This window comes from Motacilla alba, chromosome 6 (genome assembly GCF_015832195.1).
Source record: "Motacilla alba alba isolate MOTALB_02 chromosome 6, Motacilla_alba_V1.0_pri, whole genome shotgun sequence".
Lineage (NCBI taxonomy): Eukaryota > Metazoa > Chordata > Aves > Passeriformes > Motacillidae > Motacilla > Motacilla alba.
In genome coordinates, this window is record NC_052021.1 from 3,119,177 (window position 1) to 3,133,390 (window position 14,214).

General features: G+C 43.1%; 2 protein-coding genes across 4 annotated transcripts in view; one reads left to right on the top strand and one right to left on the bottom strand.

Annotated features, from left to right (window-relative positions):
• The window catches only part of LOC119702804 (C-type lectin domain family 2 member D-like), a 603,052-nt gene that overhangs the window by 159,077 nt on the left and 429,761 nt on the right, over positions 1 to 14,214 (top strand). The window lies entirely within an intron of this gene.
• The window catches only part of MCU (mitochondrial calcium uniporter), an 81,628-nt gene continuing 67,461 nt past the window's right edge, over positions 48 to 14,214 (bottom strand). The window contains exons 2-8 of one of the 2 annotated variants that reach the window (XM_038141427.1): positions 12,773 to 12,842; positions 8,713 to 8,883; positions 7,821 to 7,925; positions 5,455 to 5,615; positions 4,770 to 4,973; positions 3,132 to 3,248; positions 48 to 2,004 (exon numbers count right to left, since the gene is read on the bottom strand). In XM_038141427.1, the coding sequence (XP_037997355.1) occupies positions 1,888 to 2,004; positions 3,132 to 3,248; positions 4,770 to 4,973; positions 5,455 to 5,615; positions 7,821 to 7,925; positions 8,713 to 8,883; positions 12,773 to 12,842 (945 nt within the window). In that variant the 3' untranslated portion in view covers positions 48 to 1,887. Of the gene's footprint in view, positions 2,009 to 3,131; positions 3,249 to 4,769; positions 4,974 to 5,454; positions 5,616 to 7,820; positions 7,926 to 8,712; positions 8,884 to 12,772; positions 12,843 to 14,214 lie in introns of both variants that reach the window. The other variant, XM_038141428.1, reaches the window with a different exon arrangement.

Below are 14,214 nucleotides of genomic sequence, written 5' to 3' on the forward strand. Positions count from 1 at the left end.
ATATTATCTTCTCAGCTGGGGAAAATAACATTTTTCAAGAGCGCTGATTCAAAAATTGAATAGTTATTTATTGTTCCAGAAGTACATTGCTCTTTTATACATATTTCATAAATGATACAGGATTTTACACATGTTCAGGGGTTTTTTTGTTCTTTTTTTTTTTAAAGAAGGACTTTTCTCCATGCTCCCTCCCTCATCCCAAACACACACCAAGGATTCAGCTACAGGATTGTGTTCACTTTTTTCCTTTTAAAACTCATCACACAAACATGATAAAACAGATAAAAAATAATCACACAATGTAATTAAATGGAAAGACAGAGGAGAAGGGGGAGGGAAGAAAAAAAAAAAACAAAACTAGAAACATGCACCCATTCGGTCCAACATGCCACTGAGTGAGAAGAGGCAGCAATCCCAGCTGTGTTTCCACATCTGCAAGGCACCTGGCATCTAGTTAATACTGAATTATTTTCTTTCCTATATTTTTAAAACATGTTTCTCCAAAAAAACCCAGAAGCCTCTTTTCCATGACACAGTGAGGAGTAGTAGTGAAACATCAAAAAGAAGCAGCCAGCCTTTCTGTACATAAAGCTTAGTGTCCTTCTCCCACCTTCTCCACAGCGTTTATCAGCAGGGTGCTAAACCAGACTGACCTGCTTTGAGTGAAGAGATGTTTTATCTGCTTAGAAAGCAGCCAGCCTTGGCTAAGAGAGAGGGCAATGGGTTGACCTTCCTTCCTTTACTTCTTTTTAGCTAAGAACAAGAGATGTCATTAGCCACTCCTAAGTAATTCTGACCTGTGGACACAAAGTTCACTTAAAGCTACTTGATCAGGGGAAAGTGCTACAGAACCAAAGCAGCTCTGTGTCTTGCACTGTAAGATCCCCAGGCTCCCAAAAAGCCTCTGGGCAAGGGAAATGCTCTGACGATATGTGAAACCTTCTATCCCATCACACAAGCAGTCAAGTATCAAGTTTCATTATTCCATGTTCCAAAACTGTTCATTTAAAAGCAGGAGTCATGATTCCAGCAACAGTTTGGTAATCCTTTAAGGCCTCCCTAATTTCATAGTCCAGGTGGCTCTCAGATTTGGGGTAGGAAGGGGGGAACCTCCCTGCCTTAAGACTGAATATAAAAAACCGCTCATGCAATGCTGCCATGGATTTCTAGGAGGAGCTCAAGGGCATTGGGACGCAAAGTTTCGAGAGTTATTACGGAATAATCCAAAACATCCATTATCAAATGTCCAGAAGAAAACTCATTCCTTCTCTCACTGGGCTACAACCAATCTGTGCTACAAATAAGCAAAGGAGGAAGTCAGTGGAGCACAGGGGGTGGGCTGGGAGGGGGAAGCTCACGGTTTTTCCAGTAGAAAGCAGTCTTGTAGTAACTTTATAAAAGAGACCAGGTCTGACCAGAAGTGTGCGTGTTAATGGCGGTGGAGTGCAAGTTCTGATCACCAGCCAGAGCTCCAGGTGGCTTGGATTCTTTGTTCATTTATTTTTTTCTCCTTTTGTTTTTTTTTCAAGAGAGAAAGAGAGATTGGAATCAGGTAAAGGAAAATTTAAAAAGCTAAGCAGGCTGCTGGTGTCTTATCAAGAGGCAGAGCCTGCAAAGCTGGAAGAAGACACCCCTACACCCCAGCATTACATTCTCTTCATGAACCCCCCAATCCTGTATTTGTACACAATCGCCATTCTGACAGTTTTTAAAATGTGACTATTTGCCAAGCCCTTTTCAGAACTAACATTCCACAATGTCCCATCTTCAGATTTAAGAGATTTTCCCCCTTGACAGTCCTTTGTCTTGATTAAAGGTAAAAACCCTCCACCCCCTACACCACATCCCAGCTTCCACCTGCAATGCTTTAATTAAAAAAGGCAAGAGCTATGAACAGGTTTTTTGCTGGGGTTCAGAGCTTCTTTGCTGATCAGTCCTTTTCAGAAATTTGCTGGATGGGCAGATGAACTTGCAGTGGGTCTCGAAGCCTTTTAAGGTCCAATTCTGCCTAAAAGTAAAAGACATGTTATAAAGCACAAGCTCCCGAAACAACTTCCCCTAATACCATTTCCCTTTAGAGAAAGAAAAGCTTTCCCACATTTCCTTGTGTTTCCCCTGTCCAGTAGGAATTTGCCCAAAGAGTGAAACAAAGTTGAAAGCTCTTATTTACAAAAACCATTCTCAGCTGTATTTCTCTGAACTTGTCTGCACACAGCCACTTAAAGGAATAGGGTAGGGGAGGACTTGGATCCCCATAAACTCACTGAAATATTTTTTAAACCAGGCCAACAAAACCCCAACAAACCAACATCCCAACTAGATTATCAGGGATGGCTGTTTCTAGAAGAAAAGCTGCAGGAATACATGGCCACCCAATGGCACCTGTATACAACATGGCATAAGAAACCCCAGAAAGACCTTTGGGTCCTTCCTTATGTACTTTGCTCTCCAGAGGTAGAATATGTCTTGCCCTGGATATCTTACACTGTCATTTCCAGAGCCTGGGAATGAAGGATGATAGAGAGCAGTGGAAAATAATGTGGCAACTCTGCTTTTTCTGCTCACACCATCCTTCTGCAATAAGGCCCCGAGTAACACAAGGAAACATCTCTATCTTTTGCTGAACAGATCCCACAATATGGATAATCTGTCAAGAGTGTCTGTCTCCAGAGTCTGAGAAATCTGCCCCCACGGATTTAAACAATACAGCTACATTTTCTGAACATGATTTTCCAGGACTGCACTGAAGTGCTATGTCAGGAAGACCTGAACTGAAAGGATGCAAGACTTCATTCCTCACTAAATCCATCTGGTGTGTAGGAGCTGAGAAGAAAAGAAATCTTGAATTAGGCTCCTCTGAGGCATGAAGAGTCTGAAGCAACTCAAGATTTACCAGCAGTTTCTGAAAGGCCCTTAAAGATTGATATGGGTTTCATGTTGATTTACACTTCCAGCAGTTCTATTCCTGGTAATATCAAAGCAAATTCAGTGATTGCAGTGGGGCTGTGACAGGAAAATGGGCTGAAAACTTAAAATACATTCATTCTTGCTCAAGGTGTGTCTATTAACAGTAACGAAGACCTAAGCAAGCACTAATTTCTTTATCCTGTTTCTGGAAAAATTCTTGTTACCTGAGCAATTGCATCCTTGAGTTGATTGTATTTCTCTAGATCAAATCGTGTCTTTTTGGCTCCTTTATGGAAAAATAGTAAGTACTGTCTGTCTCTGGCATCTGGATAAACATATTCCTAAAGAGAAAAAAAGGAGAGAAAATAGGAATAAAGCTACAGCAGGGAGGCAGCACAGGATGCCATAGCACAGTATGTCTCTGGTTTTGGGACAATGACCAGTTCCTGACAGAAGGCACGAGCCTGGTCCAAGCTCACACACTGGTGGGTGACCCCTGCCAGCAGGTAAACCCCCACCCAGTCACTCACTGCTGCACAGCTGGATGGAAGAGCAAAGAGAATCCAAAGGTAGGAAAAAAACAAGAAAGATTTAAGTGTAAAGTTAAAGACAGTTTAATAACTGAGGGAAAAACCCCACAACAACATAAGAGTGATGCAAAAGCAATCACTCACCACCTCCTGCCAGCAGACCGATGCCCAGCCAGACTCTGAGCAACAGCTGCTTTGGAGAAACTCCCTCCCAATTTATTGCAAAACGTGACATCATGGGGCATGGTCGGTTCAGTCAGTTCAGGACAGCTGTCCCAGATGTGTTCCCTCAACACCTCATGCACCCCCAGCCTATGCCCAGGGATGGGAAGAGGAGGACTGGGAGGGGGCAGAGCAGGGAGGAACAAAAACCACAGAAGGCCGTGATGCAGTACCAGCACTGCTCAGCAACAGCAAAAGCACTGCTGTGTTACCAAGGCTGTCCTGGTCACAAATGCCAAACACTGCACCACACCAGATGCTCTGAAGAACATTAACTCCATCCCAGCCAGACCCAGCAATGTCAGACATTTGCTTCTCTACTCATTTGTTACACTCCAGCAGTGAGTTATCAGCACCCTCCTCCTGTCCCCAGTGTTTGAATCCTTCCATGCAGAGACAAGAAGAACTAACGTTTCGTACTGACAAGTTAGTAGGGAAAAAAAGGAGGGAGAAAAGCTATAAATACTGTCCCTGAAACGATGCAGCTGACACACCCTTGGGACACCATGCTAGAACACCTGCAGCATCTGTTCTGATGGCCCTGTGACAGTAGAGACACTTTGAGCCCTTCCCTTCTCATTATTTAGGCAGAATTAGGAACTGATGAGACAAAAAAAACATGCACTAGAAAATCCATAGAGAATCTGTCACAATTACAAGGATCCAGAGACGGATTCTTCATGTGGATGGGACGCCAGGTCTGTGAAAGGCATTTCCAACAAGATGCCTGATCCTTGGACACCTTAAAAAGGCCAGCATGGCACGTGAGAGGGGTGGACTTCCTTGAAGTTCAGAAGGCATCTCAGGCAGCCATACCTGTCTGTACTGACCATATATGCCAGGAAATGAATCTGTTTGGCTACAGCAGTCAGTCACCAAACACAGAAAAACATTTCTGGTAAGACAACCAGCCAGGACCACCGTGAGAACACTCCAAGGCCACACACCACCTCCCCGGCCAACACAAATTCAACAAGCATCATCTGGGTTCCAACAGGACAAGGAAGGGCAAAGCAGCTTCTACCAAGCACAACTTTGCTATTTTTCTAGGGAGTAGAACCCAGAGAAAGTCTTCTACTGAAGTGTCAATATCAGCACAACAGGTCCTACCTGGCGGGTCATTACGAAATAAGCATACATTGCCATGGCACTACCATAGGTGATGAAATAGGTGACTGGTTCCATAATGTCCCAAGAGTATTCCCACCAGGTGAGGCGGGCCAGAATCCCAAACTGAGTGGCCATGTAGGCCAGGCCTCCCCACAACACCAAGGTTGTCCTCTTCTCTGCTTTCCTGCTGAGCTCCATCCTCACCTGCAGAAGGCAGAAACACACATCTTGCAGTCTCAGAAGTAATTATGTTAATATTGTTAAGAGATAATAGTGTAAAATCAGTCCCTTATATTAATAGCAACATTAAGTGGTTTGAAACGTTATTTGATTATGCATGATGCTTATACAAACACACCTCAATTCCTATTCCATCACCATCTTGCTGTCACCTATATTTACTCTGAGCATGCTCAGAATGCCTCAGTAAAGTATTTATTTCTTTATGTTCAGAGATGTTCTGCTGCATTAGCCTCAGCCTTTATTTACTAACAAGCTCATTTCCAACTAGTTGAAGCAAGGAAACAAAATATTTCCACAGAAACCAGAAGCAGACATGGTTTGGTAAACACTTGGTTCAGTGATCTTAAAACTATCTGAAGCATGTCAGGGACCCAATTAAAACCTGGAAATACATCCAGGCTGCATTTGGGGGATAAACACAACACACTAAGAAACTTCTTACTTTTTCTAGAGGTGCTAGCTGCTCCTTCAATTGCTCTAGTCTCCCTATCAGCTCCTTCTCCTTGTTCAGCTGGTGCTCCTCGATGCTCAAGGCTGTGTACAACTGCTGAACCAACGTCTTCACATCATTCAGCGTCGTGGCATTTTCATGGCTTAAGAGCTCTAGGGAAAAGCAGAGGCTGCTTTAACACACTGTGCCCACAGGGTATCCCACGGGCCCTCGGGGAACCATATTAGTCTGCACTGGAAATGAACAAAACTATCTTCTCAACAAAGAGGCCTTTGGAAGAGCTCCAGCTCCAACTCTAAGACAATGTGATTCCCTTGAAAGAAAACCAGGCCCTACTACTGGATATTCCTAAAATTTGATAAGAGAGGTGTCCCAATTATCCAACAGCTGCTTCTGATTCATATTCATATACAAGACAAACGAACTAAACTAGCTACGATCCATCACACCAGCTGTCAAGACACAGGCAGAATTCAGAATACAGACCACCAGCAACCAGAGTTATTGCTGGTGGCAACTGAACACTGGGGGTTAGGGATGCCACACCAGCCCCAGCAGCAGCAATCAGAGTGCCAGTGCCAAGAATTGTTTCCCAGTGCTCTGTGGGTGACACTCCTTGCTGTGCTGCCTGCAAAGGAGTGAAGCTCTCCCACGCAGTATCTAGAAACAAGAACAGGGCCACGACTCAAAAACACCTTTATCCTTGCATTACAACTCAAAAAGGATTCCTAGAAGACACCAGTTCTTAAAGGACTTGTGATTACTTGTACTGTCTTACAGTCCAGATCAGAAAAAAAGAAGTTTGAAATTAAAGCAAAAGATTCTGACATTAAAAAAAAAAAAAATTTAATTTTTGTAGCATCCTTGGACTTGTACCTAAAGTTATCAAAATATGATTTTATCAACTCAAAAAGCTATGGACAGCTTAAGTTTTAACACCAGCAGCTCAAGGGAAAAAAGAGACTCAGTTGCCTGTGCCAAGACACACAAAGCACATGATTTCATTCTAGTTAAAGGGCTCCTGTTCTCCTCCGAAGAAAAATCCACGTGTTCCTACTGAGGCAAACATCAAGAAGTACTTATTTAAAAATTACAGTATTCTGGCATTTCCATTCTCAAATACTCAAGGTGGTCTTGTAAAAATGCAAAAGAGCTGAAAAGTTTGACAGAACTAATCTCAGTGCCTATTTGCAGGCACAATCATTTTAGCACAAACTATAGAAATCTCCTTGGCAAGTGCATCCTAGGAGACAATTTCCTGTAACCTTGGTGATCCCAGAGCTCACCTATCAGCACACAGTGGGTGACAGCAGAGTAACTTCCTTGTGTGTGTGGTACCCAGTGGTTTAGACATCCACTCTTAGCAGAGAGCTTTCTGCTAAGGTGCTTTCAATGAGATGGGGGGGGGGGGGGGGGGGGGGGGGAAATCATCTCTAGTAGAGGTCAGTCTACCCCACATTTAGGTGAAAAATATCATCTCACTCAGTACACTGCTCTCCCAATTCCAGAATAATAGAACAATAAATTCTCCCACATTTGTGAGCCAAGAGCCAAACAGAAACAGCATTTCCCAAGCTGTCTCTCTAGTTTAAATCCTCAGAGGTAACTACAGGCATGCAAGAACCTGGTGTTTTATGAAGGCTATGAAGCTGCCCAGAAGAAAGAGGGCAGATAAAAACACCGAGTTCCTGCCTCCCCCAGTAATGCTGAAATGTCTCAAAAGCTTCTTTGCAGGTTTTCACATCTTGAAAATCACACATGCTCAAAGAATATTATTGAAATGGATTTTTCTTATTGACTCAAAAGAGGTTGCTTTCCCTTCCCCTTCTACCTGATTCTTCTAAGGGCACAGTCTCCTTTGTTTCACTGTTTGGTAGCTAACAGGGTTTTGAGGTTTATCTGCAATATTCAAAGTACCACACTTAAATGGAAACAACGTTAGCCGTCAGGGGAAGCAACAATTTATTCTTCCAAGCCAGACAATCTAAGTTCCAATCTAATTCCCATCTTGTATTGTATTCCTTCAGAATGAGTTAAATTAAATTACTTTCCAGTAATTATAAAAAAAAATTGAAAAACTTAGAAATTAAAAGGAATTCTATTTCTTTGTTTATTCCTCTTGAGGGCTGGGGGCACTAGCTTTGAACGGAATGAAATATCTGCTTTTCATTAGTGATTATTCTGATTACTTGGATATCTCTAAATTGGGCTCCAAGGGCAGGATTAGAAACCAGAAGGTTTCCCTTCAGAAACAACACTTCATGCTCCTGAACAAGATAATAAAGCATGTTTCAATGAAGCAGGGAACTGAATACTGAGATGAGCTCCCAGAGCTGAGCAGAAGCAGGCTGCTTTACCTCTCTTTGGTGGTCTGACGTGGTAGGAGACATCATTAATGATCAGTTTGAAGTCATCCAGCAGAAGCAGGTCTATGCCTGTGGAGGAGGCCACACGTGTGCCATCTGTAAGGAAAACACAGATGATGCACTAAGCAGGAGGAACAAAGAACTTAAACATGTTGGGCTAAGTTGTAACATCATCCCAAACCCACCTGTTTGGTTTCTATTCTTTGTAAATAGAATAATGTAATATTATTCACAGAAAACCAGAGGGTGGATCTCTTAATTTACAGTACTGGACTATGAAAAAATAGCACATCCAAAGTATGAAAGTAGTGAACAAAAATACAGAAAACCAAAAATCTATAACAAAAATAGTAAAGTCTTCAGACGAACTCGATCTCTTGATGTGCTTTGCCATATGACCAAAAATCAAAGACCAGAGTCTCTTAAAGCCGAAGCAGAATTTGAGTTTAAAAAATAACTTTAAATTCTTAGCTATTTACAATAAATCATGTAAATATTCTTTGTAAAGGATGATACTTTTTGCCAGGACAAGAGAAGGTGAAACATGACTGAGTTCTCACTGCTAAAGCAGGATACTGTTTCCCACGTACCACCTTCCACACCCTATTCCTTATAAATCGATTTGAACTGCTCTGTAGGTTGCACAGCTTAAACCTTTCCTACTAAATAGTAGGGAACTCACCAGAGAACATCTCCATTAGGACTGATTTCCTTGGCAGCACTGACTACACCATATTCTAGCTCTAGGAATAGCACTTCTACCTTCTGCTCTTTCAGGAAGGTCGGAGAACTCGCACCACGGCGAACTTCTACTCCAAAAGCAAAAGGCTGGATGCAGACAGCTGGCAGGCAAGTAAATCAATCAGTTTGTAAACAAGAGTACCTGCTGAGTAGATTGCAACCCGATCAATCCCTCTGTCCTCTGCTCGCAGCTGTTGCAAGAACACCCCGACGGAGTCTGAGATGGGTTTCAGGGTGAACTGGCAGCGCTCGCGCCGCGATGGAAGACTCACAGAAATCACAGGCAACCCGTTCTGGTAAACCACCGTCACTTCTGCAGAGACAGCAAGAACACAAGCGCGTCGTTAGAAGGTAACAGATCTTCTCTACTTGTTCCACGGAGAAGAGGCAAACCTGATTATAATCTCAATATAACTGATTAAACTTTTGGTTTTCTCAAGAGATGTGGCCAAATAAAAATGGAGGGATAGCAGAGATTCTCACTCCAGAAACTTGGCAGTGTTTTTCTGTACTTTGCAAAAGTTACTTACACTAAACCCAGTCACCTTTGTTCTAAAGGCAACATGATATCTAAAAGCCGTAACACAGCGGCACAGTGTGTTTTGGTTAGGTTTTGAGACTAAAAGCATTTTGGACTATGGAAGACAAAACACTGCTGTTTATAGCAGGATTTATAGCTCAGGAGACAAAGGCAGATTGTGTCTATTAGGAAACATCAAGGAAAGACCCACTTCAAATGTTTATGTTCTTGTTTAGTTCTGGTTTCTTCCTCCTTGTCCGGAGGCAAAACATGTAAGAAAGCAGTCAGGAGCACGAGGCTGTAGGAGAACAGCACTGCGAGTTTAGGCTTCAAGGTCATTTCATCTAAAATTCATGGGATCAATATGCTTTGTACTTCTCCAGACAGGCATTACTACTTAGGTGTAGATAAAACAAGATTTTTCCATTTCTTTGGCGCTGCCAAAAGCTTTTCTGAGGGCGTTCTTGAGGATTTCTGTAATTCTAAAATCAATGGTAGTGACCTGTATGAGCTGTAGGCTGTTTATTATTTTACTGCCACAACCTGCTCCACGTACTTTGTGAGATCCGTACATAGAAAAGAGAAGTTGAAAGTTCATATTCCCTAAGCCCTTTACTGAATCACAGTCGTAACTGTCCTCAAGTGATGTCATTGCTAAGATATAACAGCACACCTCAAAATGATTTGCTTTTATAGGTATCTTTCTTATGTAAAAACACAGAGGGTTTTTTATTGCTCAGAGCATTTGCTGTGTCTCAAGGATGGTGCAGTCACACCCACCCACAATTCATCTGCCTCAGTATCCCAACCTGTTGTAGCTCTGGTCAGCTCCTGTCTCCTTAAACTCACTGAACTCATGCACTGACGTGCCAAGTCATTTTAAGCAGCTAACATCAAAACCAGCCAGTCAAAAAGTCAACAGAAGTAGAAATAAAGGCAAATAATGTTATTTTAACTAGCAAAGGGAACTATGGGATGGGGACAAGTCCTGGGGCAACACGCCTTTTCAAAAATGGGGGATTGTGGATCTTGAGAAAGGATTTACCAAGTGCACTTTCACAAAGCCAGAAGAATTCTCTTCTCATTCTTAACTATCACGCACCTTCATGAAATGAATCAAGCATAAAAAAGCTTTTTCCCTCTTGCAAGGGACTGCTGCTTTCAAGTCCTTAAAGACTAGATGGAAGCAACCAAGTATGGTCAGCTAAAACAACTAAAGCATCCTAAGAGGCTCCAGTATTTGAAAACCTATCAATGCCTGTTCTCAAGACTCAGACATCTGACAGGATTTTAGTAGCTTTAGTGTTGTGAAGCACAGACTTCAGAGAGAACAATCAGATATTTACTGGAAAGAAATAAAGCAAAATGCTAATTTATTTGGACTGCCAGACAGAATTCAGAGCTCCTTAGCAGCAGCTGTTATGACACCAGCTATCAGGTTTTCTTTAAATTTAAAATGCTACCTGGATCACACGGGCAGTGAGGCAGTTTTTTGCAGAGAAAAAGGGAGAACAATGTTTGCATTTACACTTTTTCCATGTATCCCCATTGGTACCACACCACAGCCAGAGCTCCAGGACTGCCAGCCCTGGAGGAAGTGCCTAGCAGGAACAGCCCTGCTGCATCTTAGGAGTCATCAGCATTAGGAGCACACACAAAGCCTTTCACCAGGACTGCCAGCTTAGGTGAAGTATTAAAGACCAAATTATTTCCCTTCAAAAGACAGGGTCCATAAGCCTATAAATACAGCTGCTTTATATTTTCCTTGCAAAAACCTTGTAAAAGTAATTTCCTAGCTTAATTCACTGGTGGGGAAAGTCCATGATTGCAGGTTGATCCTCTCACCACCTCCCACACAAGCAATGCTGGTCAGACTTCTGCATTGAAGAGGAAAGAGGCAAAGAAAAGAAGGAAATCTGAAGGACACAATAACACAAACCTAACAGACAGCAGCAGGCAGCTCCAGTAGAAGTTATTAACAAGCCCCTGTGACATGGCTGCCTCACTCCTGTCTCCCACAGCCCCGTGTGTCTTCTGCATCTATTTCACAAGTTACTAAGGGGACAAAGCATTTGGCACCTCTCTAATTACAGAGCTAAGGTTTCAGCTAATCTTCCCCTAGTAAAATTTTAAGCCAGGATTTAAAGGCATGGGATAAGTAAAAGAAATTAATTTTATACAAGTGTGCTGCACTTACGTTTACAGTCACCTACAGCCTGGCCAGGAATGGTGCTAAATGAGACCGTGGGGGATTTGAAAAGCTTTACATGCTATATTAAATGTGGGCTTGCTTTGAAGCATGAGTTCCATCCAAGTGCCACAGAGTTTTGACTCAATCATACGTGCACCAGCAACAGGTCATGGGTATTTTTTTTTTTAAGATTTCCATTTTCACCTAAGATCAACTTGAGCAACAAACGAGGTCAAAATGAAGTACAGTAAAAGAAAAAACCATGGCCAAAGAAGTCAGTGTTGAACATTGGCTACCGGTAAAGGCAAAGTTATAGGAAGAAATAATGAGAGAATTATTCAAGCACAACACAAGGAGAGGTAAAATCAAATCACCACAGGCAGATATCTTCTCAGCCTTACACATCCTCTACACTTCTGCTTGTTTAAGCTGGCAGGTTTTCATGTAAGCTCTGCAGAGCAGTTAGTCATGTTCTCTTTGTCTTTGCACACTTGTTATCCTGGCAGGGGAAGCAGGAACCCTTCATTTATTAGCTTTCAGACCTTATTAACAAGCTTTAACAACGAGAGGATCCACTCAATGCCCACGTCTGTCAGCACAAGCGCTCCGCTCCCTGTGCACAGCATGCAGATGTTAAGCAGCTGAAGGCTGCTCCTTTCCTCTTTGCATTGTGGCACACTGAGATTTTTACAGTTCCACCAGTGCATCCTTTTGCTTTGTGCTCTGACAACCTTAGCAAAAAAGCTTCACGTCTGAGCTGTCCCAGAATTTAAATAAAGGAATAATATTGCCTTGGCTTCAAATCTTATTTACTGTAGTAAACGATGCTTTTGACTATGCTGGCATGTAGCTGAACTGCACTTTCGTTACATAAATGGACTTAAGGGGGCAGGTAGGGTCAGGCTGAAGGGACCACAGTGAGTCTTCTGGTGCCACCTCCCTGCTCAAGCAGGGACATCCCAGAGCACACAGCAGAGGATTGTGTCCAGATGGTTCTGGAGTGTCCTCAGCGAGGGAGACTCCACAGCCTCTCTGGGCTATCTGCTCCAGTGCACAGGAGAAGTTGTTCTTCTTCATGTTCAGGTAGCATTTCCTGTGCATCAGTTTCTGCCCTTTGCCTCGTGTCCAAGTGCTTGGCACCACTGAGCAGAGCCTGGCTCCAGCCTCTGGCACCTCCCCCAGCAAGGACAGCACCCTGAAGGGCAGGGGTCATACAGACCTCACAGCTACATCCGAAAGAAGTCTGGCAAAAAGACTTGGACAGTTGCACACAATTCCGTGTTTCTTTGTAAAGCCTGTCCAGTTTTGTAAGGACAGTTCATAGAAAAGCTGCCCATTGCCTTAATTCTTCCTGACGTTGTTCTCCTTGTCGCTTCCTTAGCTCCAAACTGGATTGGTGCCCAGCCAAAGAAGCTTCCATCAGAAAAGGGGGCAGGGAATGAAACGTGAGTTGGGGAAGCCCAAGTGAGGCAGGAGATGGTGTGTACTCACCATCAGAGGGCACTACGGTACTGCAATACACCACTCTCACGCTCTGCCAAGGAGACAGCCGCTGATGCACCTGGAAAACACGGGAAAAAGGACAAATGTTCAGAGTCTGGCAGGATCCGGCCCCGCGCCATCTCCTGTGCCCCCTCCCCAATGCCCGCCCGGGCACTTCCTCCCGCCCGCAGGAGCGGCCACAAACCCGGAGCACCTGTCAGGAACAGCCTCTTCCCTTCCCATCTGTCACCCCACAGGGATTCCCCCCGCAGCCAAGTTCACCTCTACACACCTCACGCTCCACACAGGTAGCTGAGAGTCTAGAACAGAACAGTTGTGGTTTGTTTCCCTTAATGTGACATGGATTTTTAAAGCCACACGGTCAATCAGTCTGAAGAAATCCGTTTAGCTTACTACACAGACACAGAGCAGAAATCATGTCAAAGCACAAGTCCTTAAAGGTTAAAAAAAGAAGTTTTTTGCATAACCAGGATGGATGTTTAGAGTTGTGGATTAACTGGGTCATTCTCTTTGGTTGTTTTCCATGCCAACATTACTTTTCTCATGTCCTTACAGAGGGAAGCCAAACTCTGAGACACGAAGCAGTAAACACGCCTGTGCGTAGAAGAACAAATTGTTCCAACATAAAAAGCAATAATTGTAATACTGAGCTATAAAAATAAGAAACAACAACAGCCCAACAGGAAGAAAGCACATGAATGGGTTTGCATGTTCTGCAAACTTAGCAAGAGACTCATTTGCCCATGAAAACCTACAACCAGACTAATTTAAAGTCTGTCTTTTAGATTATATTACACTGGCTATATACTAATCCTTCCCCAACACTGAAATTACAACTCTGGCACAAAACTGGGTTTCCAGCCCAACTGTACATCACAGTAAGGCGTAACACAGCAGCTCTCACCTGTCTCTGGTGGTTCATATTTCAGTGGCTAGCCTCAGATTTTTCAACAGCTGCTGTCCAATTTGGACATTCCTACGGTCCGGGATACTTTTTCTTTGCTGAATGCTAAAACACAGCTGCCAAGCCGACATTTTTATAAAGGTATCTTACAGGGAGGACTTGTTTAAGTAAACTTCTGATGAAGTTTGCAAACAAAACCCAGGTTGTTGATTATTTCTCTGCAAAATTGTCCAGACCTCTGTATTTCATGAGGTTGCCTTTGATAACCTACTTTGAATGGCTTTAATTGCTACTTTCCTCGTCCTCTGAAGCCTGATATCCAAACCAAGGATAGTTTCCACTAATCTTTCTCAAAAGCAGGACCTTTGGCCCTGATGGTCACTACATTGACAGCTCTAGAAATTCACCATGACACATGCTGTATTTATATTTCATTTCAATCCATTTTGACAACAAAAATCAGTCATTTTCAATTTGCCTCCTCTAAACTGCATTTTCAGCTTCCCAGGGTCAAATCAGACAGGAA